Genomic DNA, 25,803 nt, shown 5'->3' with positions numbered 1-25,803 from the left:
TTTTGTAAAACAATTATTTGGCCAACTTGAAAACTTAATTTTAAATATTTTTTTTTAAAATTTGGTGCAACGGTATAGTAAACTCGATCTCTTAGCGTGATATTGTTTATAAAGCTATCCGTTAAAAATCAATTTAAAAGAACCCATTTTTAATTCTTTTGTAATTTACAATATGTTGTTCATAGGTTAAGAGGAATAAAATTTCTTTGATTTATCCTTTGCATGATCTAACAATAATTGACATGGTTGAAATGGGAGACCATAATTGTCCTGGAATGATTGCATTTTTTCCACTAATTTATCAGCTCCATACCAGTCGACCCATCTGAATGGACCACCAGAAAATGGTGGGAATCCAAGACCGAATACAGCACCAATGTCACCTTCAGTCTGTAAAAGTATTTCCATACATATTTAAAATTGCAGTTCATTTTGATATTATGAATAAAAATTAGTAATTCAAATATGATTTAACAGCTGTTTATTAAACATAAGTGATTCATTGTTTTATATATTTTGTCAATGTATTATGTTTTTTTAGACAGCAAAAAAAATATATAAAAACAGGTGTTTAATATATAAAATAAATTGAAAATTATTATCAGTAGTATCGATATTTAAACAAGATTTAATTTAAATTCTACTTTTATAATTAAGTTTGTGTTTAACGTAGAAAAATTTGACATACTTTTTAATAATAATTAAATATTAATATTTCAACTACCAATAAAAGTTTCTCTTTTTTTAACAAATGTTTTATTATAATTTTTTTTATTTTAATTATTGTAATATTATTAGTAGTAAGTTATAGTAAACTATATTACTGGCAATAGTGTAATTTATTTTTTAAATTTTTTTCTTCGTAAATAATAAATAACACTATTGACAATAATATAGTTTAACTTATTACTAATAAGTAGGGCTCGGAACTTAATGTACTTAAAAAGTATTAAATATGCATGCAATTATGCACTTGAAAAATTACAAATATGCACTTATATTTTATTTTTGTACACAACATTTTTATTTGCACAAATATTTTATAAAATTATAAATATAGAAAAAACAAAGTATTAAAAATAATTTTGATTAACAAAATAATAATAAATTAGTTTCTTGAATAAAAAAAAATCCTCTGGAAGAATGTTTAATAATCATTGAGTTATTTTCCAAGAAAAGTATTCAAAGACAATTATCGAATTTTGATAGTTGTATAATATTTAATTTTAAGTAAAGCTAGTTGTAGTAATAATTTATAAATATATATGTTACGGGCAAAGTATACAATTTGGGCATTTTGGGCAATATAGATAACAGATGATATGATTTAATGAAATATGATAAATCAATGAATAATGACATGTATTTATATTATTGATTAATACATCTCAGTAGATATAATTGATTGCACCACCAATCTTTTCTTGGCTGTGCTTCCTTTTCTTTTACATGGTTCGCAACTATTTAAGTATAGCATAATCATATCTCTAGTGATATTTTTATATTCTGTATTTAAATGGAAATTTTAAAAATACGATACAAGAATATCAAGAAAGTTCTCTCAATATGAATGTATTTTATTTTTTTATTTTTCAAATTTTTATACTAAATCTTCAAAAAAAATCTTCTAAAATCAAAAAATCACTAAATATGCAAAAATATGCACTATAAACTTTTGATGTTTTTCATAGTGATTAGAAATGAATTTCTAGCTCACTTAGCAATAAATTCAATGGTGCAAAAAAAAAAATAACTTCCGAGCCCTACTAATAAGATTACAGTAGTTAAAATAAAGTTTTCACAAACATATGTACTAATCATTGTTGAAAATTTAATTATCATACTACATAAACCAAGCTTACCGGACTGTTAAGAATTGAATCTTGTAAACATAACACTGCTTCATTTACAAATCTGGACACAATACGTAGCTGTTGATTTTCAACCGATTGATCACCTTTTGGTTCCAATTTATATTTTTCTAATAAACTTATTGCTTCAGGATTTTCTGGCCTACTTTTGGTTCCAGCTCTATATTCAAAGTAACCTTTACCAGACTTCCGACCTGAAAATAAATAGTAAAATAAATTTTTTATACAATATTGCAAATAAATGCAACTCTTACCTAAGAAACCACTGTCTACCATGCTTTTTAAAACATTGATATCACCACCACCGAATCGTTCACCAAAAGCTTTGGCTAAATCAGCGGCGATATGATAACCAACATCAATACCAACTTCATCAGACAATGTTGCAGCACCAACTGGGAATCCAAAACTTTTAGTAATTGTATCTAATTGTTTGGGGCTTACGCCTTCCTATAATTAAAATTAATTTTTATAAAACAGTTAATTTATTAACTTAATGGACTTAGATTAACATACCTGCAATAGTCGCATTGCTTCAGATAACATAGCACATAAGATACGTGTTGTGTAGAATCCAGGTCCATCCTTAACAACAATGACAATTTTTCCTTGTTTTAAACCTAAAGACACTGCAGCAGCAGCAGTTTCTTTAGAAGTTTTATCAGTTGTTATAATTTCTAAGAGTTGCATTTTGTCAACAGGAGAGAAATAATGCATTCCAATGACCTAAAAATAAACAGCATTTTATGCATTCTATTTTTTAACAAAAATATTTTCCCTATCCCCATGATGTACAATATATATTGTACATATTATTTTTTAACAATCTTAACTAAATAATAATAAATTATAGAAGATATTAGATTAAGTTATTTATAATTTTATAAACATAATTATTAAAAATATATTTTTTAAATTGCATTAATTTCAATAATCTAGTAAATTGCAAAAAACTGTCAAAACTTAAATTTAGAAATAGCTTACATTTTCTGGACGGCTACTACCCTCTGATATTTTTCCAATTGGTATAGCACTAGTATTAGTAGCAATTATACAGTGCTTCGGTACAACTTGTTCAATTTCCTTAATTACTTGATGTTTAATCTTAATATTTTCAAATACAGCTTCAATGATTATATCAGCATTTGAAAAAGAGTCATATGACAAAGTACTTGTCAAATCAGATATATACCTATTTTTTTCTATCCTATAATACAAATTGTAAAGTATAGAAACCAAAAGACACAATTAATTAAAAATGTTGTTTTCAGTAAAAAATTATTATTATAAATATTTTTTTCTTGATAAAAAACTAATTAACCTTTTTGTTTATAACTTAATATATATAATATATATACAAAAAAAAAATTACTCTGTCAATTTCTTTCGTTTAACTGCGCCTGTTAAACCTTTCTCAATTTGTGCAACTCCTCTAGCTAAACCTTCTTTATTGGTATCTTTAAGTACTACATGATAACCTTTATCGATAGATACATGAGCTATTCCAGCACCCATTAGTCCAGCACCAAGAACACCAACAGTCCTATAAAATAAATTTATAATATTAGATTTATAACTGAAAAGTTAAAAAAAAAAGAAAAAAATACAGCTGTAATAGTAATAACATTAAGAAACACAGATAATTGATACAATTGTGTTAATGAAACAAAATATCAAAGGACAGATTGGCCATATAGTAATATATTATAAATCAGATTATTGAAACAACTCGCGTAATGCATTTTGTTAACACAAAGTATTTAATATTGATAAAATAACTGGGTCCGGGTAACAAATTAGAACAAGCTAAAAACCTTAGATAACAAATTCCTATACCTACCAGAATAATTAAATATTTCTATTAGGTAAGTATAAAATGTTTACATTTTATTTTCATAAGTTTAAACAACAAAATACACTCTTGAAATTGTTATTACACAGAATATTATTTGTAATATATATATATATATATATTTTTAAAAATTAACTAAATTATTAATATACTAACTTCAAAGCAATTTTAGGCTCTCCAAATTTATTTTTCTTACATTCAGTTTGAGCTTGAAATAATCCAATTAGACTTTTACTTTGTGGTGTCATAGCTAATTCAGCAAAACCGTTACTTTCTGTTGCATAACCTTTAGTAGTACCTTCAGCAACTCCAGTCTTTATTACATCAATTATCTGAAAACATTAACATATAGAACTTAATTTAAGTAAAGTTATAACTCCAATTATGATATTAAAATTTTTAAAAAAAAATAAAAAATATTTTTTTATAAAAAACTAAAATTAATACTTTTAATGGAGCAGGATATAAACCTCGGGTCATTTTTAAAACCTTGCCCTTGGCACTATCAAAAAATTTTTCTCGTAGCCACTCTTGTTTTAGCGCTAAGTCAATTGCACTATCTAGTAAAGTCTTATTTTTATTTCTTTTTGTTAATTTTTGACCGGCAACTAATTTTTTGGCTGCATCAATAGCAACTTCCTCTAAATACTCTAATGTTCTATAATAAATCAATATCATAATTATAACAATTATTAACATATAATTAATTTCTGTGAATAATAAATTAACCTTTCAGTTGGTGTAGTTAAGCCTGGTCCAAGTGGTGTTACAAGTTGATCAACCAAACCAACTTTTAAAGCTTTATCAGCTCTATATGATTTACCTGTTAATGCCATATCTAAAACAGTAGGCATAGATACCAATTTCGGTAAACGTTGTGTACCACCACCACCAGGTAATAATCCTAGCATAACCTCAGGCAGTCCAAGAGCTGTACTCTTACTTTTTACAGCAATGCGATAATGACAAGCCATTGCAACCTTAATGAGAATTAAATTATTATAAATATTTTTCAAAATACATTAACTAAAGCAAATACTACAAATGATTTTATTAATTTTTAATTTATAGTATTTGATTAAAGTGTTTGGTTGAGAACTATTATTTATTGTATTACTATATCTTTTTACTATAACTAATCAGCCAGGCTTAGATAGACTGCAACGAAGGCAGCAGGGAAGGGTGTTTTTTTCGTATAGCTTAGTCATCGTCACTCGTGTTGCGTTGTTTTTCTTGTAATCAATATGTAATTGTGTATTTAAAAAAAATCTACAGTCCGCTTAAGATAAATTCACGTTCTTCCATAAAAGTGTACAAAATAATTCGAGCGTACATTTTACATTCATACCGGATGAATAAGTGGCAGCTCGCGAGGTTATTGCGACGATAGGTATGTGATATGCGAACTTCATGGTTCCATATTTTGGAAGTTTTTGAAACGGTGAAAAACATAATTAAGGTTTCGAATAATTTATACTAACATAAAAACACGAATTGAAAAAATTGGGTTGACAATCAATTCGTCAAAAATAGCACGTCATTCACCATAACTTTGGAAATAAAATATTGCGTGTAATTTACTAAATACTATATAATATGTCTCACATTCATAGTCCATGTTTGTATAAAAAAGACTTCTGAGCTTCGTCTGTGCAAGATATGTTTACGTAGTCACGAAAAGAAATTTGGTTAAATCAATAATACCCGAGAAAGACAATGGACTTTCAAATGATTTTGAAACAGATGGTTCAGTCAAGAAAATCCTAGGACTATTTTGGAATGTCGACACAGACACATTAAGATACATTAATCTAACAAGGTTTCCTCAGTATAGAAATTAGCACCTAATATGTTATGTATGCGTGATATTTTATCCGATATCGCGTCAATTTTTGACACACTGGGGCCAGTGGGACTAATAGTCATACGCTTAATATTATTAGAGAATTTGAGGCGAGAAAAAATTAACTGGGATTAAGCCATATCAATTATCGTACAAGAAGTATGGATTAAATATCACGAGTTTATGACACAATTGAACAATATACATATGTACAACGTAAAATAACAGGTGATTTAAACAATAGCTAGTAGGAAAATCATTGATTTTCAGATGCTAGCGAAAATGTATATATGGTTACTGTTTATACATCAGGTGCATGGACACTTCTGGGTCATATTGTATCAGTCTAATATGTGCTGAGTCTAAGTAAAAAAAACAATCATGGGAAATCTAAATCTACCTAATGCCCTGTCATCCATTCTTCAAGTACGGTATTAATTTCATGGGGTTTTTTTCATCAAAACTAATGTGATGCTTCAAGCCTAGTTAGTCAAATCTTACAACTGTGTATTCATGTGATTCATTTATAAAGTAGTTTATATACATTAGTACCGTATGTAGTAATGTACATATATACATTACTCAGCAACCAAACATAAAGTTTAAAAGTATTTAGATACTTAGAATCTATATTTTAAAAGAAATTACACTTAAATAATTGAAAACTCATAACATTCTTACTTCAAGACCACCTCCTAAACAAGATCCCATAATAGCTGCAACAACAGGTTTGCTTGATTTTTCAACTTGATTAAGCATTTTTTGACCATCCTGAGATATTTTATGAACTTCTTCAGCTGTCTTGCATGCTTGCAACATAGATATATCAGCTCCAGCAATAAAACAGTTGGGTTTACCCGATATGATTACACTTCCATTAATTGTTGAATCTTGACTGGCTTTATCTAAATTAGTTTGTAACTCATTCATTACATCTCGAGATAAAGAATTTACCTAAAAAAATAATATTTAGTTACATTAAATAGTATATAATTATATTATTTATTTATTTACTTTTGAATTTGGAGTATTTAAGGTAATAACTAAAATATTATCAACAACTTTAGATGAAGTGTGTAAATCTTGGCTCAATAATCGATGACCTGAAAAAACATATTAAAATAATATTTTTTAATTTATGGTATTAGTAGAAAATGAATTATTATATTATAAATAACAATTATAATCTTTATTATTTATTTTATTTCTCATTTCTTATTTATAGTAAAAACTGAATAATATTTTTAAAGGGCTCAACATAAATAATAGAAACCATAAATATTATTAAAAAATTTAAAATTATGCCTATATTATAGGCATCATCTTAATTTTCATAAAAACTTAATTTAATTTCTAAAAATATAAATTAAACAATGATAAATTATAATAATAATAATCATTATCAAACATTGATAATTATTTTTTTAAATTTTTTGAACAGTATTGAAAAAATTAAAATGAATTTATATTTAAATATCAGTACCTTGATATAATTATATGAACATTAAAGATACCTAAGATCAAAAGATTTCACTAAATAATTACACATTTTAGAAAATAAAGAAAGAGCTTATTTTAATGTTATAAGTTAATGTAATAAGAAGTATTATAAAAATTAAGGTAGCTTATATAATACAAAAAAATTTAACGAAACAAATGTATAGTAAAACTAATGAAATAATTATTCATATAATTAAAAGAGCAATCAATTTGATTGGAGGATAGGAGTTGTAGACATATTAGGGTTGAAAAATCATTTAATTAATTAATAATCTAAATCATAATAAAATGCAAATCATTTTTATGAAAAATATAGTATAATTTTTATGCTATAAAATTGATTATATTTTTTTTTTTTTGGTAGCTGAAAAATGTCAACAATTAATAAACATTTCGAAGGTTATTTATCTGCAGTATTATTTAATTGTTTTAAATGTATTATTGCTAAATTTTAAAGAAACTTGAAAGTCATTGCATCAAATAATTTTAAATGAAGGTTAACTATTATTATTTTCAAACTTTATTACCTCATTAAAATTTTTTTTTAGTTTTAACTCAAGTCTTCTTAGATTGAACTTAAATATCATATTAACCAAAACTATAAATTGTATAGTAGAATTTTGAAAATCTACTTATTTTATGATATTGATAAAAAACAATTTGATACCTATTATATGTATATTAAAATAAATAAATCATTAAGTAATAATAATTCAAGTTTTATAACACAAAAATATTAATAATATTATAGAAATGTAAGTATTATAATAAAATCAACTCTATTTTGGAGATTTTATTTAAGTTTGGAGAGACAAGAACAGGGGTGTTAAAAAGTTTATATTTTAAGTAGATCTTATCAAACTAAAAGTAATTGTAATTAATAACCTAAATGTTTGAATACTTTTTATAAATAATCATAATCTCAAATAGATTGGTTAAAGAATTGATTATTAAACTACTTTCAAGGACTTTTTTTAAATACAACCAGGAAGTTAAAACTGTAACTGAATGAACATTTTTAGATGACCTATATTTTAAAAATTACTTGACAATCAAAAGAACTAAATTATGTCACTAATTATTTAAAATTAAACATATGAAGTAATTTTGATCAATTTTTTAAATTAAGTATTGATAATACAGACTAATAGTAAAAATACATTAGGAACTGATTTAAAACAGGAAAACATTTGACAGCTGTACATAATTATTTATTGAACATGTACAATGTGATTTCGGACTAAATATACTACAAATATATAGTTTCAAAATATTACGATATTAAAAGTATCAACTTCTACCAAAAATTATTTTATACTGTAAGTATAATGATTCATTATTAATGAAATATAATTAAAACTTTTAAATTTACTCTTGTTTTGATCAAATATTAGATTAGATTAAAAGGTTGATAAAATAGTTGACTGGAATGTTAAATTACTTTGAAGTTATAAATAAATTTTAGACAATCGATAAATATTAAAAACATTAATACGTAATATGAATTTAAAATTAAAATTTAATATTTCACAATATAATTTGTCAACTCTGTATTCAAAATTATTTCAGGGCTCCAATATTAATAAAATTTAATTTGATTATAACTTAAAATCTATTAATATGTAAGCCAACTAAAATACTATAAAATCAGTAATGAACTACCTAGATCTTATTTTGAAATATTGATTATATATTAATGACATAACTACAGAAAAAGAAAATATGATTATTATTGTATTATGATACCAAGATACCAAAAATGAGCTGATCAACGACCCATAAAATATAAAGTCCATGAGTTGTATCGTTGAGATGTGTGTAACAAACATGCTGATTTTCTTGTCAGACATGACATTATTTCAGGTTTTATAAATCAAGGTTAGATGGGAATATTATAAAATCTTGCACAAAGGCTATCGGGGCTGATTACATAACCTGTAGCAGCACATCAAAATTATTTGCTACATATACAACAAAACCGTTTGCATTTCATATTTTTTCTCCATACAAAACGACTGTGATAACCGAATGATATATCAGGATTCCTATCAATCCGAAGCGTTAATTTTTCGGACCGTCACATGCAGCTTTTGTGTTTCTAACCATTATTACTGTTATACATTTCAATTAATATTAGCATTACTATTATTATTTTAACTTATTAGATATGCATCGGGGGACATTGCGACGAATACCTGTTGTCAGGGCTCGCCTGATGTTGTTCAGCGACATTTCGTTGGAAATGCCCACTAGTCTGCACAACGCCATATTGTGCGGAACAGTGATCGGTGACGGACGACGGCGGAGCGAAATATAATACGGCCGAAAAACCCTGTCTAAAGACTGCTGACGGAGCTGGCAATGTCAAACGAGACGAACGAATGAACAACCTGAAGGGAAGAAAAATCGTACGCGGACAGTACGATAACAACTTGAATGCGGAACGAGAAAGAGAGAGAGAGAGCGAGAAAGAGCGTGAACGAGTGCGAGAACGAGCAAGTATTATAAGAGGGAGAGGGGAGCGACAGAGATGGCGAACGGCCGTTATCACTCGCGTTAAAGCAACGGAACGTATGGAAATAGTTGTTCGTATTGATAACGACGCGGATCGCTCTCTCCCCGTTTCCACTGCAATACGGCATACCAAATGGCTGTCCGCGAAGTTGGTGAGTAGCGGGCCGCGGCGGCGGTCTAACCAGGAAATGAACAAACGTTAATGTGCCTGTTATAAGATATAATTTATAATTGGCACGCCGCGATTCAAAGTCCGATACGATGTTGGTCGTTTATAACTGCTTATCGTTTTTGTTGTGCAATGATTCAACGACGTAGGTACGGACAAATGTACGTCGTTGTCGAATATTTTGACAACGGTTCAATCGTCAACGCTACCGATAGACACATTATTCGTGTATACGTGGTACGTATACAATATTGTACGCTTATCGTACACTTATTTGGATTTCTCGATTAACACGTACAGTAACTTATTTCCAAATTTTTTGTGGGGAGGAGGTTAAGTTTTTCTAAAAAAAATAAATGATTTTATAATATAAAATATATTTAAGGTATGAAATAATAATTATATTATCCTACTGTTACTATAAATACAAACGAAGACTTATTTACAACCGCATTATATGAACCAATATTATTTTTCTCTGTACCTTTGTAGCAAGTCACTTATGATTTTTGAACTTTTTTTTTTTTTCTTCTGGAGGTAGCGAAACTCGGGAATTCCCCGGAAAATACGCCACTGTATTTATAAACATTTGTAGTATATTAGTGCTTCCTATATGTGGTATTCGCATTTATATGGAAGACGGGTATTTCATTATATTTAGTAGGTACATATATTTAATTTACATAGGCGTTTAATTATATTAAATGATCGATGTTTTTGTTATATTATTACTAATAACTGAGTCGATCTGATTTGATTAATTCGATTTATGAATATGGTCGATCGGATTGTGACCGTCGAAATGTGTACCTGCACAATATTATGATTTCGAGAGTGATATTTTTAACAAGTAGTCATACGAAAACATTTTATTATATATTTATGTCGGTGGTATCGATGATGTTTTTCCATATGATCTGTTTATCATAATTGTCGACCAAAAGCGAAAATATTGTACCATAAAAATTTTATATTATATTGTAATCTTCATATTTTTTTGTTCAATGTACACTCTTAAGTAATCGTCTAATCATTTGCAGTATTGAACAGTGAAACTTGAGGTGTATTATTTTTATATAATTCGATATAGACGATTTTTCCCATCGATCGTCTATGCTATATTCAATCGATCGAATAAACGTGTCGATTAAAATTCGACCTTGTCTATGGTACAGACTTTGTTAAACATATAACAGTTAGTTAGTTACATTCAATGCTGTCCGAAGGCATAGGCCCGTAGGACCTAGGTAGGAGGCTTCGGGATTTGATGGACCCCAAATTTAAAAACATTACATTAAATTTACCTGAAATTATAATTTTATGTTTTTTTCTTTTTATTCAAATGCAAAATATTTAAATTAGTTTTTTATAAAAATAACGCAGTTTTATCCAAGAACGTATTTGAGTTGAGGTTATGGAGGGGGAGGGGAGCGAAACTAATTTTTCTTCAATACAAACTTAAAAATAATTTACAGTTCATTACTGGGACGTACACATGAAGGAGGAGTTTCGGATCTGGAACCCCATTGAAATTTCTACATACTCAATGGTTTAATAGTAAATAGTATACAGCAGGGGGGCAAACCTATCACACGCATGCCAAAAATGGCATGTTAACCAAATCTTAATGGCACGAACAAAAAATTGAAATTGTACAAAAAAAAATTTTTACTATTTATAAAATGTTGATTGTAAGAAATTCAAATAAACAAATTATATATGTTTTAAAAATGAAAATATTCCTTATGCTTTCATATTTTTCGTCAACCTATGTTCGTGAAAGCTTATTCGCTGTAAAAAATGTAATTAAATCGAAGGAAAAAAAGGTTTTGACCAACGAAACAATTGCTGCTTGTGTTTCATTAAGAATGACTAAAATTTAATAAAAATAATGTAATAAATCTGTAATTTTGTTTACAGTCTAAAAAAATATAATTTTCTTTGGGCAAGTAAACGATTTTCAAAACCTGAAAAGGAAAAATTTGGCACTTGAACCTGAAAAGGTTCGTCATCCCTGGTATATAGTGTATTTTAATTTTCCATCATCTTCAATATACAAAGTTAACAGATTATATAATAAATCTAAAATGTATAAACTATGTTTAATTTATACTGATTTTTTAATATTTACTACCAAATAAAAATTGATTTCAAATTATAGTACCTACCTATTATAGTAAACCTTTGTGTAGAATATGTGTGATGTGTATATAACTATTGTGACTATTACTATAGTTATTAACAGTAATTTGTTGGTATTGAATTAAACTATAATTATAATTAGAGAACAGATAAAATAAAAATGTTGATACCCCCCTAAAAAATTACTGAATACGCCACTGGTTCATTACCTACAGCTCTTGTTCATGTTGCTCATTCATTCATTTTTTTTTTTTTTAATTGTATAAAAATACAAGTGCCAAATTGAATTAAATATTTATTTAATAAATACATTAAAAACCCACTGCATATAAAATAAATATTAATAATAACAACACAAATAGTTCTTATATTAAAATTATACTTTCAGTCTGAATCCTGTATAAAAAAAAAACAACAAATAATCATAGGAATAATAGTTACATCGGCAGACCGATGGCGATGGCTGTCGATGAAAATGCGACTCAGCATTTATGTACTTACTAACTAATAAGTAATACTTTATAACAAGAAGAGGTTCTTAACACATGGAAGATAATAACACTATTTGTTCTACAACAAAAAATGTTATGATATAAAAAGATAAACAAAAATTGATACCCATGATCAAATTGACATATTATTGAATTTATAATCATATTATAATGATAGACTAGTAATTTATATTCTTAATTATTTATACAATACATTTTTTTAAATAAATCAATGTATTATATTCCAAAAAAAAATACGAGACATAATGGAGGAGAATGCCTCCTTCGGCCCCCTCTAATACACCCTTGGTTTTATCATTGAAAAGAAAAACTTATATTTCCGTCCGCATATGACATGAGTGGATAGGGGATAAATAAATCGTGATAAATTTTGAATGTAAAAATGGATTGTATACAATTTAGATAAATGAATATTCGTTGTATGAAAGTACATTTTTTAAAATTATAACAAACAATATAGTTTTAAGTATCAGATTCAAACAATAATTTACTTTTCACTGATAAAGTTATTAAGTTTATTAATAACTAAAAATATTAATTTGTTTTAAAAAAAATTTGCGTATCCAGGTATGTATCATAATTTATTTCTTTAAAGACCCCCGATGTATATATTAGGCTCTGAGGTCTCACGTTCCCTAAAAACATCTCTGGTTATATTTTATTAGTCAGGAATGGGCAACTCAAAGTAATTAGAGGGCCAATTTTTGAAACTTTAACATCTGGCGGGCCATAGTAAAGAAAGCAAAAATGAAAAAAAGGTCATTAAAATGAACAATTAGCATTTATTTTAAATAATTTAATGTTACGACAGAACCAATATATTAAAATAAGTGCCTGATATTATAGCTATGCCAATATAAATATGTATTGTATTTAGACATTTCATGATTAAATGGAGTTCAATACCAGAGAAAAATATAATATATTGGTTGGTATACTTAACATAAGATAACAATGTCATCATGTTAACGTGTTCCGCCGAAAATTTTTTAGTTATGATAATCTTACTCTTGCTAATGGTTTAAAAATATCTTATGTAAAAATAATACCAATAATAACAATGCGATCTACGAGCCGAGTCTTAAGTGCATTCGATGGAAATCTAAGTTAAATCATAACGTCCATTCTATGTTTCAAGTGTTATTCCGAAATAATATTGCTTACGGCTCATAATTTTGAGACATAACTCTGTATGACCGTAATAATCATTGCATGTTGTAACTTACAACTAGCATTATCTATGGATCTTTTTCAAACACTAAGCCCAAGGCTCAGGCGCTCTGCTCACCCTCTCAATTAGAGGTCGGGTCTGATGCGGTGCAGCAACGATGCCGTAACGGACTCCGATCAACGATCCGAAACCATTAGGTTTTGACACGTGCGTAAGTGTGTAAGAATTGAAAATGGGAGTGTCCGCGATATCTCTTTTCGCGACCGATGGATATTATACCTCCCTCCCTGCTCCCTCGATCCGCATAGACATGCGTAGGTCCAGAAGAGCATTTGGTTGCTATTGACTTCAAAGAGTGACGGTGGTAAGAAAATGATTACCCAAAGGGATAATTTACGTTTACGAACACCAAGGGACATTGACAGGGCGTTTCTAAACGTTAAATTTTTTGTTTTATGAACGTTCTTTTGGACTAATGTCCGAGCACATGATATATATTTGATACACACATACACACACACACACACACACACACACACACACACACACACACACACACGTAAACATTTATATACTAATCGATGAACAGATTTTAAGCTGAATAATATTTATATTAAATATCGTTTTAGTGCGGTTGTATTGGTCACATGTACAGATGCCTCTTAATAAGAAAGATGTTCATATAGCTATTCACATGGATCCAAAATTCAATTGTTATTGATGTGTTTTTATACTTATTATTATAATCACGAATGCATGTTATCGGTACAGGATCTACACTAGCCTACACTACTTCCACAACATTTTTTTCCGCGATCACTTCCGTCGCTGCCGAAGTCCGGAATTGCATCTATATTCATCACCATCAACAACAATATCATTTTCAGTCGGCCAGTTATATCATGGGCGTATAAAGGATTTTCTTGAGGAGGGGGATATCAAAATTTTCTTTAGTGCTGTTGCAACTTTTTGTTGGTTACTCCATGTAAGGTAAATAATATTGAATTTTATTTTACTCTAATTTATTAATTTATAAAATAAATTCTAGTTTCAAAGGCTTCAAAGGCTTCAAAGGCTTCAAAGGCTCAACATGACTTTCCCAGCTGACGCTTGAACTTTAAACTTCTATGAACATGGTGAAGTCTTATGACGAAACTCCATTGACTGTCTTTTGTTTCTGGGTCATAATTATGTACCAAAGATTCATTTTTGATAACAATAATATTTAAAAAAATTTTGTTTTTCACTATCATAACGCAAAAGAAGTTGGGAAAGTATTTCGTCAATTTGTCTTTCAGTAACATCATAGATTCGCTAATTAACGATATGAGACTGGCGTCTGTCTACATCTCGCTCTGCAGTTCGTGGGAACATAGTTAATATATTTTGGTCAACTTGAGTTTTCCACAGAGTTAATTTTTCATTAAAAGCCATAATTTTGTCTGATGATATTAGAATATTTTCGTTACGGCCTTGCATGCTTGTACTTTATTTATTCAAAAGTTCAAAAATATCAGTTAAAAAAGAAACTTTTGTCCACCACTTTTCATCTCCAAGAAACTCATATTTCGATTCTTCTATTGTTAAAAATACAATTATTATATTTCTTCACTCAAATCATAAGAACGTGATATTACCCGGCCTCTTGATAACTATCTTATTGTACTGTGAAAAAGTAATTTTGAGTTATCTGAATCCATACCTTCACACATTTTTTTAAATAACTTTGACTTTAGTGGACTATTTTTAATATAATTTATCACTTTTACAACTTGATCAAAAACTTACTTTAAATCACCTACCAATGATTTTGTCACAAGGGCTTCTCGATGTAGAAAACAATGAGTAAAAATAATATTTTCATTTTTTTTCTTGGCAAAAGAAATAAAGCCTTTGACTGAGCCAGTCATCACGGGAGCGCAGTCGGTACATACTCCAATACATTTATCCCATGGTAAATTGGCAAATTTCAGATAATGGTCCACTATTTCGATATATTGATATATATATATATATCAATAATCACTTGCCATTTGTTTTTAAAATCATCCCAAATCGTTGTATAAGTTGTAACTCTTAATTTTTTATATCAGCACTTATTTTCACGTTTTTGAAAAATCTACGAGAAGTATTACTATGATTAGTCGTTCATTTGTCTATATTATGAAAAAACAAAATTTAATATTAAAAATTATAATCTAAAATTGAATGTACTCATAATAAATAGTACCTTTCAAAACTATATCTCCAAAAAGACTAGTTTCTGTCTAAATCGATCTTGTATACATTTTATTATTTTTGCATAAATAATTTTATCTTTAGCTGACCGAACCTATTCACAAATAACACATTTGGAAGTCATAAAACGCATGTTTTTCATTTATACTAAATAGCCATTTCTCATTGTAGTCGTTAGTCATTATACTAACTTGTTATTTTTTTAACTCCAATCTATATAAAATGTGTAATAGACATTCGAAAATTCGTATATACGCATGAAGTGTTTACAGCCCAAAGTTGTAATACTCAGGTTGTACACTTACATTTTTTGCTAGGGTAATATTTATATATTTTGGAGAACACTTACAGATATAGCATTTTTGACTTAATGAACTATCTATTGAATTTTAAACCTAAAATATGTTTAAAAATCGTTTGTTAATTTTCGTGGGTTGCAATACTATGTCTATAATTCTAGACTTAACTAAAATGTGAGTAATAATTGTAATAAAAGTTTGTGAAACTTACTTTTCCGTCTATCATAGTGAACATTAATGTGCTCTGTACTAGAAATTGAATGTAATTTTTAAAAATTTGAGTTAGAATCAACAACTTAATTTCTTCTTCGACAGCATTTACTTTTTTTAATGTCGACTCAATAGTTTCCTTTTTAAAATCGAAAATTAACGGATGAGAGTAACAGGTTGACGAAAGACGGAGATTTCTTCATAAAACTACATTTCTAGAATTGTCTATCTTTGTACATTTCAGCTGTAAAGGAACCAGTGAAAACCTAAAAATACCGGAGTCATCTAAGTCATTAGATGCATGAAAAATTTGCTTATATCTAGATCGACTAATGCTTCCATCATATTCCCATTAAATAATATTTCAAAATTATTCACCGTTAAATCTATGATTTATATATCCGAAATTGAAAATATTCTCTAGATAGTGTGCTTAACAAGGTGCTGCAATTTAATTTTAAAAGAATATTTTATAATTTGAATATTTGGTTGATAGCATTTTTTTTTTTTTTTGGCCGTTAAAACAGGATCTAGGACTTTTCGGCGCGGCCGTTTCGGCGATAGATATTTTCGGCGATGCCGTTTCGGCGTTGTGGGCCTGTTGACATTTATTTGTAATTTTTGAAATTTTAGAAGAAATACTTATTTTACATTAAATAATATTGTAAAATAACATTTTATATATATATATATATATACTTAGTTATTTTGATAGTTCAAAATGCGGATTAACTAATGATTATCTAGAAATGAATGGATTGGCTTTGAAAATCAATTATGACGATATCATTACTGAGTTCACTGAGCTCAAAACCCGCAAAACAAAATTTTAACTTAAAAAAAATTATAATATAAAATATACTATATAAAAAATATATAAATTATATATGTTATATTAGTATTATATATAATATTAAATATATATATATATATATATATAAAAAATATAAAATATGCTTGGTTTTTTCTTTTTTAATTTAAATAATATTGTAATAAAAAAAAAATGAAATAGACATTATTAATGTTAAAATGCTTATGAATCTTGGATTTGAATCGGTATAATGAAAAAACAAATATTATTCTTAAAATTGTTATATATATAAATAGTAAATTGTATTTTTGGAAATTTTATAAAGGGTCCGAAAAAACATTTAGTATAGGTGCCCGAAATTGTATGTGGAGGCCCTGCGTGTATGCAGGGCCGGATTGGCCTGGCGAGTTACCGAACAAAACTTGGTGGGTCGCGACAATTTTTGGCCTTTTAAATTGTGAAAGGTCGCTAACAAAAAATATTAATTGTTTAAAGTTTAAGATTAATGCACCTATTGAAATATACGATTAAAAAAATTTGGACAAGGGCCGCCAGTTAGTAAGTGGACCGGTAACATACAGAAAACTCGGTGGGCCGAATTTGTCCAATCCGGCCTTGCGTGTAGGTAAAAAAAAGGTGTTATAATTTAATTCGCTGTGTCGGTGATCCTTATCTAGATTAACTGTATATTACTGTACTCGTATATAATAGTATTAAATGTGTAGCATACGACAATATATATATATATATATTATACATTATAGTCGGTAAGGTTAGGTTTAGATAAGATACTTATTTCTAGTCATGTATAAAAACATAAAAATTAATAAATTCATGCATTTACTTTTTCTTTATCGTCAAATCGGCATCGCGAAACGGCCGCGCCGAAAAATCCCATTTCCGTTAAAACATTATAGTATCTCGGGTAAATATTTCCTATACGTTTCTTAGCTGATTTACGAATATTGATAAATTGTGGTTTCGTTAATTTATTATCTATGAGAAATGCTAAGGCCTCGTCAAAAGAATATGGCATGATGGCATTGTCAATTGATAGTGATGATATGTATGTTTTTTTAATTGTTGAGGCTCGAGTTGGAGAGGATAACGATTCATTTACTATACTACAAACCGCTCGTTTTCCAGACTTATATAATTTAGTTTTAGAGGCAAATAAAATTCCTGGAGAAGTATAAGATTTAGTAAGTCGTAGAACTTTACGTTTTTTTACTTCTATCAGAACAATCGGAAAACAATTTTTGAGGTCTGCCGAAATTTGATGTTGATGGCAGTGAAGGTAGTGTGGTATTATTCAATGGTATTATTGGTGGCATAACAAATATTGTTTTTTAGCCAATTAATGTTGGATTCACTAAATCTGTCCACATTCCGTGAGCTTTTTATCCAAAATTTGCTTAAAACGGCTGTGAAATTGGAAATGTATTGTGAAACTAAATTTTCATATGTCTATTCCCAATCATCATCTTTATATATATTTTTGATATATTGAATTAAATGTCAATTGGACTCCACAGTTCTTAGAACCAGGGGCTTTTTTTTCCTTAAGCATAAGAACAAATCATTGTACACAATTTGGATAACTTTATTGCCAACTGAAATGTAGCAATAATAACCATTAAACCACCAAAATGTTTAGGGAAATCCATTATGTTAATTACGGACGGAACTTGAAGCAAATTGAAATTATGTCATAGAAAAGGTAAGAAGTTATGGTATAAGACCTATATTTATTTATATGATAATTTTAGATAGCTTTTTATATAATTTCTATCCAATTTAAAAAAATCATTAATGAAGGTTTTAAATAGTAATGCAATATATACCTATACAGTACGTATTTAAAAGCGGAATATGACGTATGAATTTAAACTTTACTTACCACTTGAATTTAAGTCCATTCTTAAATAATAATTACTGGTTTGACTCTTGATAAATTGTAAAGATACTTTGAACACAGCCGGCGAAAAAATTAATTTATATTCTTTCAATCAACCGTATATTATACATTTTGTCTCTAATATTTCTACACTTATCGTTTTTTTAAAGTGACTATCGCTGCTTTAGCATCCTAAAAGCTAATAGATTATAATCTATATAGTGTAACAGATATAATATTAAGTGAAATATATATTATTTTTATCCTACTACTTTTCCATTTAAAATCCGTCTAAAATTGAATTTTCGATCACTGTGCGTTGGATTCAACGAGAAAATAATCAAATTTTTTAACTTTAAAATATATTATGTATTATACTTTTAAATGATCATGACTGAATGTTAGAAGTTAGAATATGTAAGTCTAATTTATTCTTGTATATATATAAATTATTCTTGCTGGTATGGTAATAATAAATTAATATCATTTTATTCGCTCATAAACGTGTTTCGAATGTTTCGTAAGGAAGCGAAGCAATGGCGGCGCCAGGATTTTTTGCTAGGTAGGACCAACGGGAGGCCAACAATTATAAGGTAGGGCCACCAAAAATGAGATTTCAACAAAAGATAAATACCATTATTTAATATTTTCTGTTTATGAAAAATGACTACATTATTGTCTAATGTCAAGTCAGTGGTAAGGTCACTGGTAGGGCCAGTTATTTGTACATGCAAGGCTATTGTAGATACAGACGGACCAACACTGAACACGTGTGACTGTAAGACTATTACCTATTCAACTTTAAATCTTATCGATTTTATTGACAATCTTAATAATTATACATGCACAACAATAATTTTATCTACACGATAAACGTACATGAATACTGCAGTCACTGACAACAAGAACGGCAGTTTTATCTAATTTATTGCTATGATGGACAGTTAAATAACGATATTGTATATTTATGAATATCAATTTGACACATTAAAGAAGTGATGCAAGGGAATGTATAAAATAACTAATTAAAGTATAAATTATATACTTACATTACCTATACGTCTTAGTTATTTTATAAACTAACTGATTCAATACTTTAACTATAACATATACATATTGAATATTTACAATAACGTATACTTTTTATGAGAATATTGCACATTAACGTTTTAAAAAGTTTTGTGTGGACGATTTGAATGCAATTTTACCGTTTTCGAATATTGAATAAGTTTTCAAAATAATTTACTTGAAGTCACTATTATCACTATATCAATAAAATGTTAAATAATAATACTGAAACTCAAGTACATAATATGGTATAGATAATGCTCAACTTGGCATAATTAAAGAAGGGGGACTCTGTTTACTTTAAAGAAAAATAGCGTTCCCAAGACTTGTTTAGCGTTATAATAATAACTGAATAATAGTAAGGGGACGCTAAAATTTCTGAACATTAGATTGGGTATTCCATCCCCCTGCATCCCCTTCTCAAGTCAAGCACTGAGTATATATTAATTTTTTTCGGGTTGTGGTCTCAACTCACAATATTAAAAATGAAATGTTTATACAATTAAAAAAACAACACTTTTCATGATCTAATGTCTTTTTTTTTAATAATAAATATACGTATATAAATAAATAAATATTGAGTCTGGAATATTATTATATTATATTATTATTATTACATTTATTTATTTATTTAAATATTTATATAAACAAACTATTTGTTTATTTATTTATATATTAATTTACGAGTTTATTCTAAATTAAACAGTTGATTACTTATTTTTAATTTTATTTAACTTTTTATTATTTTATTATTAAATACACAATATGCTATCTGTAAAAAAAAAATTAGGTATTTAGTAATTATTAACTTCCTAATTTTAAAGGTACTCAAAAGTATAATGGCGATAACCATAAATAAGTAATTTTATCTTTCACATGTATATCATTTCTTGAATATGGTGATTGTCTAAATAAGATTGATTTAGATAAACGGATTTATTCTAATGAAAACCATGAGTATATTATTTTTCCTTGCACTTATATCGATAGCCTGATAGCTCCAAAAATCGTCACATGATAACAACTTCATCTATAAATTTGAAATTTAACTCACATGACAGTGCATATACACTGGTATATATATATATATATCATGTATACATAGTATACTATATTTTATTTCTTCAAAATATTTCATAAGCCAACTAATAAAAACAGTCCACTAGTTCAATCAGCTGATATAAAAATTGCTTCAACTTCTGTTCTGTAAGAGTTTTTTGATCTAAGTAAATGATTTATTATAATACGCTCTTAGTTAATAACTGCAGAGTTCTGAAAGCATTCACCCCAGTAGCCCAGCAATCTCATCTAAAACCTGCATCCGGCAAGCTTTTGTTAATTTTACATTTGCCCATTCCTAGCTTTTTACTAATGGACCATTGGGGTGCCCATATAGTTGCACGCGTTACACTGACGGAAAAATACATATTGAGCGAGCATTAAAAATACAAGAAAATAAAACATTTTCATCGTCCTAACCATAGATAATACATAATGTATTTTAATATTAATAATATTTAATTATTATATAATATATAATATATATTATTTATATATTATTTTATATATATATTATTATATAATTATATTTATATTTATATAAATATATATTATTATATTATTATTATATATTATTTTTATATATTATTTTATTAATATATTATATAATATTACATAATTATGTATTATCTATGGTTCTAACGGCTAACATCACAATTTACACATGTTTATTATAAAAAAGTTGTTGGATGAATAATAATTAATTGACAATATCTGATCAAGTTTATTTTCTTGTTAAGAACTAATCGAAATGAAAAAAAAATTACCAAAACATAGAAATAGTGATGGGAATTATTCGAATATTTCCCATCATTACATAGAACCATAATATACTTCTAAACCGTATATAAAAATAAGTAATAGATATAAACAATATACCTATGTATATTTGAATGATACTCGAATAAAATCGTGTTTGTTGTCAGTTCTTACCGAACTTGGGTAACTATCAAATTTTAAAATAATTAAGTAATATCGAACATTAATTGTATATAATTACATCAGAAATAATAATAAAATATTAATTTATCGTATCAAAAACACATTGAATTGTTAAAACGCGATTTGTGTATCCATAATTTCATATTATAAGGTTACTTTAAATTGCGCAGTTTACGTATATTTTTTTCCTCGAAATATTACAAGACGTTTGCTATCTGTACACTATTTCAAAACTGCAGGCAATGGGATTTCATTGTTGGTTTTGAAGCGTTAAAGTTTAATGGCTTTTGGCCATTCGGGGGAGGATATGCCGGCCACGCCTCCCTGGCAAACGATATATAACATACAATGAATTAACGACATTATTTGGACCCATTAGTTATCCAAAATTACTTTTCTTTGAATTCCCCGTTGTGTCATTCTCAAATGCACTTAGGTTTAGTTATTAGACTCGATTTGGTATAAAATCAAACGGTACACGCACGCGGATATATACGCATGGAACACAATATATACAGATACATTAAACCGTGTATTTTCGTGACACTATCTGCAGCCCGTATAATATGATACAACAACAATATTGTTGCACTCGCATCAAGTGAACTGGAAACCTAAAATGTATGTACCTAAAATAATTTATACTTTTACACCCATAACGTTATCGTTGCGAACCAATTGAATGCACTTCGGTTTCTAAGATAAAATAGACTACCCGTGTGTGCATTAATATTGTATATACTTTACCTATAAAAAACGATATTCGGTTAAATTAACAACTTTAATATAATTATTAACTTGAATATTAAATATTATGTCACATTACGGATACGATAACAGCTAGTTGTTGTAGTGTGTATGCACGAAATAAGTAATAATATAATATTTATAGCTATAGAAATTAAATTACATACTTACGTAGATATATTGGAAATTGTAGTGGATAAATCAAATATTTATTTCATCAATGTTCTAATACTCATACACGCAAATCAGCCAAAAATATTGGTAGGGCTTGAGCACCAAACACATTTTGGAGAAAACCTCACACACCCAAAGCACCATTTTTATTAATAAAATAAAATAAACTTTATATTTAAATCAATTATAATATTTTATACAAAAAAGGTTTTAGGTTCAGTACGTTTACAACATAAACATATAATTATTTGTTCAAATTATATAAACCTTGTATTTTACTGTGTTGAATTATTGACTACTTAATATTGGTTATTATTACTATACACACGTAGACTTACTAGAAGAATTATAATCATTCTATAATATATATTTTTCATTAGTACCTAAACTTTGGAAATTATTCGAACAAGTTTAATCGAAAATTATTTGAACACATTTTTATTCGTATAATTATAAAAAAAAAATGTTCGAATAATTATCTAAATACGATTTTTCACAACTTTGCCTATAGGTATACGATTAATTTAGGTTCAACAAAATACATTTACATAAATCAAAAAATGTATACTAAAGTTGGTAAGTACCTAATAAAGTTAATTTTAGAAAATATAATGTATTATAATGTAAAAACTACAAATTAAATAGGTAACTATAGAAAAATAACGTATTATATTATATTAGATTTATCATTAGAAATATTAGAAATATTCTTAATTATTAGAATGTTCCGATTCATCATGGCTACAAAGAACCATGTTGGCTAAATAAATTAAAAAGAATGATTGTCATTTTTAAGTAATTTCTATTTTGTTCTATAAAATCTATGTACGCTGTAAATAACTGAGTGTGGACATTTCCCGTTTTTCCTGTTTCAATAAGAAATTTTTTCAAAACTTGATATAATATATTGACATATGTCACTTAAGCTAAATGATAGTTGTAAATACACATTTTCAGTGACGGTTGGCACTACTAACTGGTAATCATAATACATATATAAAATTTAAAATTTAATGTTTACATTTCATTAGTTATAATATCATAAATAATTATTATTGTGTGTATTAGTTGGGAAATGGCGACAACTAAAACAGAAAAAGTATCTGTTTTTTCACTGAACTTAATCCAACTGAATATTGTACAGAAACTACATATTTTAAACGCCAAATTTCGTTAATGGATCTATATTTAATTTTAAAATGGCTTCATAATTTTCTACTTCAGTTTTATTCGAATTTAAATATAATTGTTTATTACATATTTTTAATATAATTTTATTGGGATATACCTACACAAAATGCTGGTTAATATGGACCTATTTTCTTTTCCCAAAATATCTAGAGAAATCTGCTCGCCAGTATTATAGATTTTGTAAGGTGCAATTTTTGTAGCTGCTGTGACGGAAGTAACTGTTTCGGGCTTACCTGAATGTGACAATGACTAAAATTGTAAAAAATGTATAACTATATTACCTAAATTTATATAATATACCTGTAGACTGTTGTCTATAAGAGATAAAAGAAACTTACCTCAAGCTGTCTGCATTTAACGTTTTTTTGTTTGAATATGAAAATAACGAGTTCTTTTTTTTTTTATTTTAATTTATTTAAATATTATATACAATAATATTATAATTATTATTTTTTCAAGTATAAATAAACAAATTCAACATATCTTACTGAGAACTTTGGTTCTACAACTATATCAACCATATATAGAAGTATAAACTGATCCATCCGATCATTTTCCTTCTGAATAGTTTATTTGTTGAAACTAATGGTAGATATATTGGGTTCAAGTTTAAAATACCAAAGCAGTAATACCATTTATCTGTCCTTGTATCACACATAACCGTGGAGTCTTACTCAACTTAAAAGTTTCATCCTTTTATCTTTATGTTCATATATACTCGTATATTATTTTTACAGAATTTATTACAAATAAAAATGTAAATTGCAAAAATGTATATGTTATAATATATATTTGAATAATTACAATACAGCCGATGTATCGAAAACATTCATTGGAAAACTATTCTATATAGTTTTTAAATGTATTAAATTTAATTAATTATATTTTACTTACGATGAACTTAAACATAAAAATAAATTAGACATTTGAATATAAGTATTATATTAACAGATTATGTACATGATTTTTGCATTGAAGTATATCAAATAAGATTAAAAAAATTATTGGTCTTAAGATAAAGTACAATATATATTATAAAAAACTACTAAAATAAAAATAAATAAATACTAAATATGTCTTATACTTAAGTTTTTAATGATCAATAAAAGAAGATGGGAACTAAGTTTAATCAAGATATCAATTCAATTATTTAACAGCGCGAAAATATCCAGTGTCGTCAAATCTGATAAATATATTGTTGTTCAATCAAAACCTCAACGTATAAGTCGAATCACCTTTTATTAATAATATCTAGCATTTATACTTTTTTTTAAACTTTGAAATCTACAAATATTTTACTTACAGTTATATTTTTTTTTCTAAATATAATTTTTTTTCTCGTTTATTTTGAATATTTATAAGTACGATCAATTAGTATATATATACACATACTTCAGTTTTATGTTAAACTATCTGATTTTGTGCAATACTGTAATCTTTAATATTTATATCAATATTTCCAAAGTAAACAACTCTTTTTAAAAACAACGGAGGAGACAAAATTATTTTAATTTTTAAAAATTATAGTAATTTGTTACTATTTAGTATAAAATCATTTTTTACAGGATTAGAGTCGCACTCTAAGACCTATTG

The 25,803-nt window shown here is 27.2% G+C and overlaps 1 protein-coding gene and 1 long non-coding RNA gene across 2 annotated transcripts; one reads left to right on the top strand and one right to left on the bottom strand.

The window, feature by feature from the left end:
- Positions 1–128: 128 nt before the first annotated feature.
- On the bottom strand, positions 129–9,485 carry LOC112691751 (trifunctional enzyme subunit alpha, mitochondrial). The gene is made up of 12 exons (XM_025566142.1): positions 9,262–9,485; positions 6,581–6,669; positions 6,248–6,520; positions 4,453–4,703; positions 4,171–4,381; positions 3,880–4,055; positions 3,244–3,414; positions 2,856–3,078; positions 2,388–2,597; positions 2,126–2,321; positions 1,863–2,065; positions 129–390 (listed from the first exon to the last, which is right to left on the bottom strand). The coding sequence occupies exons 1-12, from the start codon at positions 9,332–9,334 to the stop codon at positions 187–189; spliced, it is 2,280 nt and encodes a 759-aa protein (XP_025421927.1). The 5' UTR covers positions 9,335–9,485; the 3' UTR covers positions 129–186.
- Positions 9,486–9,650: 165 nt separating this feature from the next.
- On the top strand, positions 9,651–17,041 carry LOC112691752. The gene is made up of 3 exons (XR_003149346.1): positions 9,651–9,986; positions 14,346–14,564; positions 14,623–17,041. It is a non-coding gene; the product is annotated as an uncharacterized LOC112691752 (long non-coding RNA).
- Positions 17,042–25,803: the final 8,762 nt, after the last annotated feature.

Source organism: Sipha flava, unplaced genomic scaffold (genome assembly GCF_003268045.1).
Source record: "Sipha flava isolate LNK unplaced genomic scaffold, YSA_version1 66_pilon_pilon, whole genome shotgun sequence".
NCBI classification, from domain to species: Eukaryota; Metazoa; Arthropoda; class Insecta; order Hemiptera; family Aphididae; genus Sipha; species Sipha flava.
This window is presented reverse-complemented; position numbering and strand designations above follow the sequence as displayed.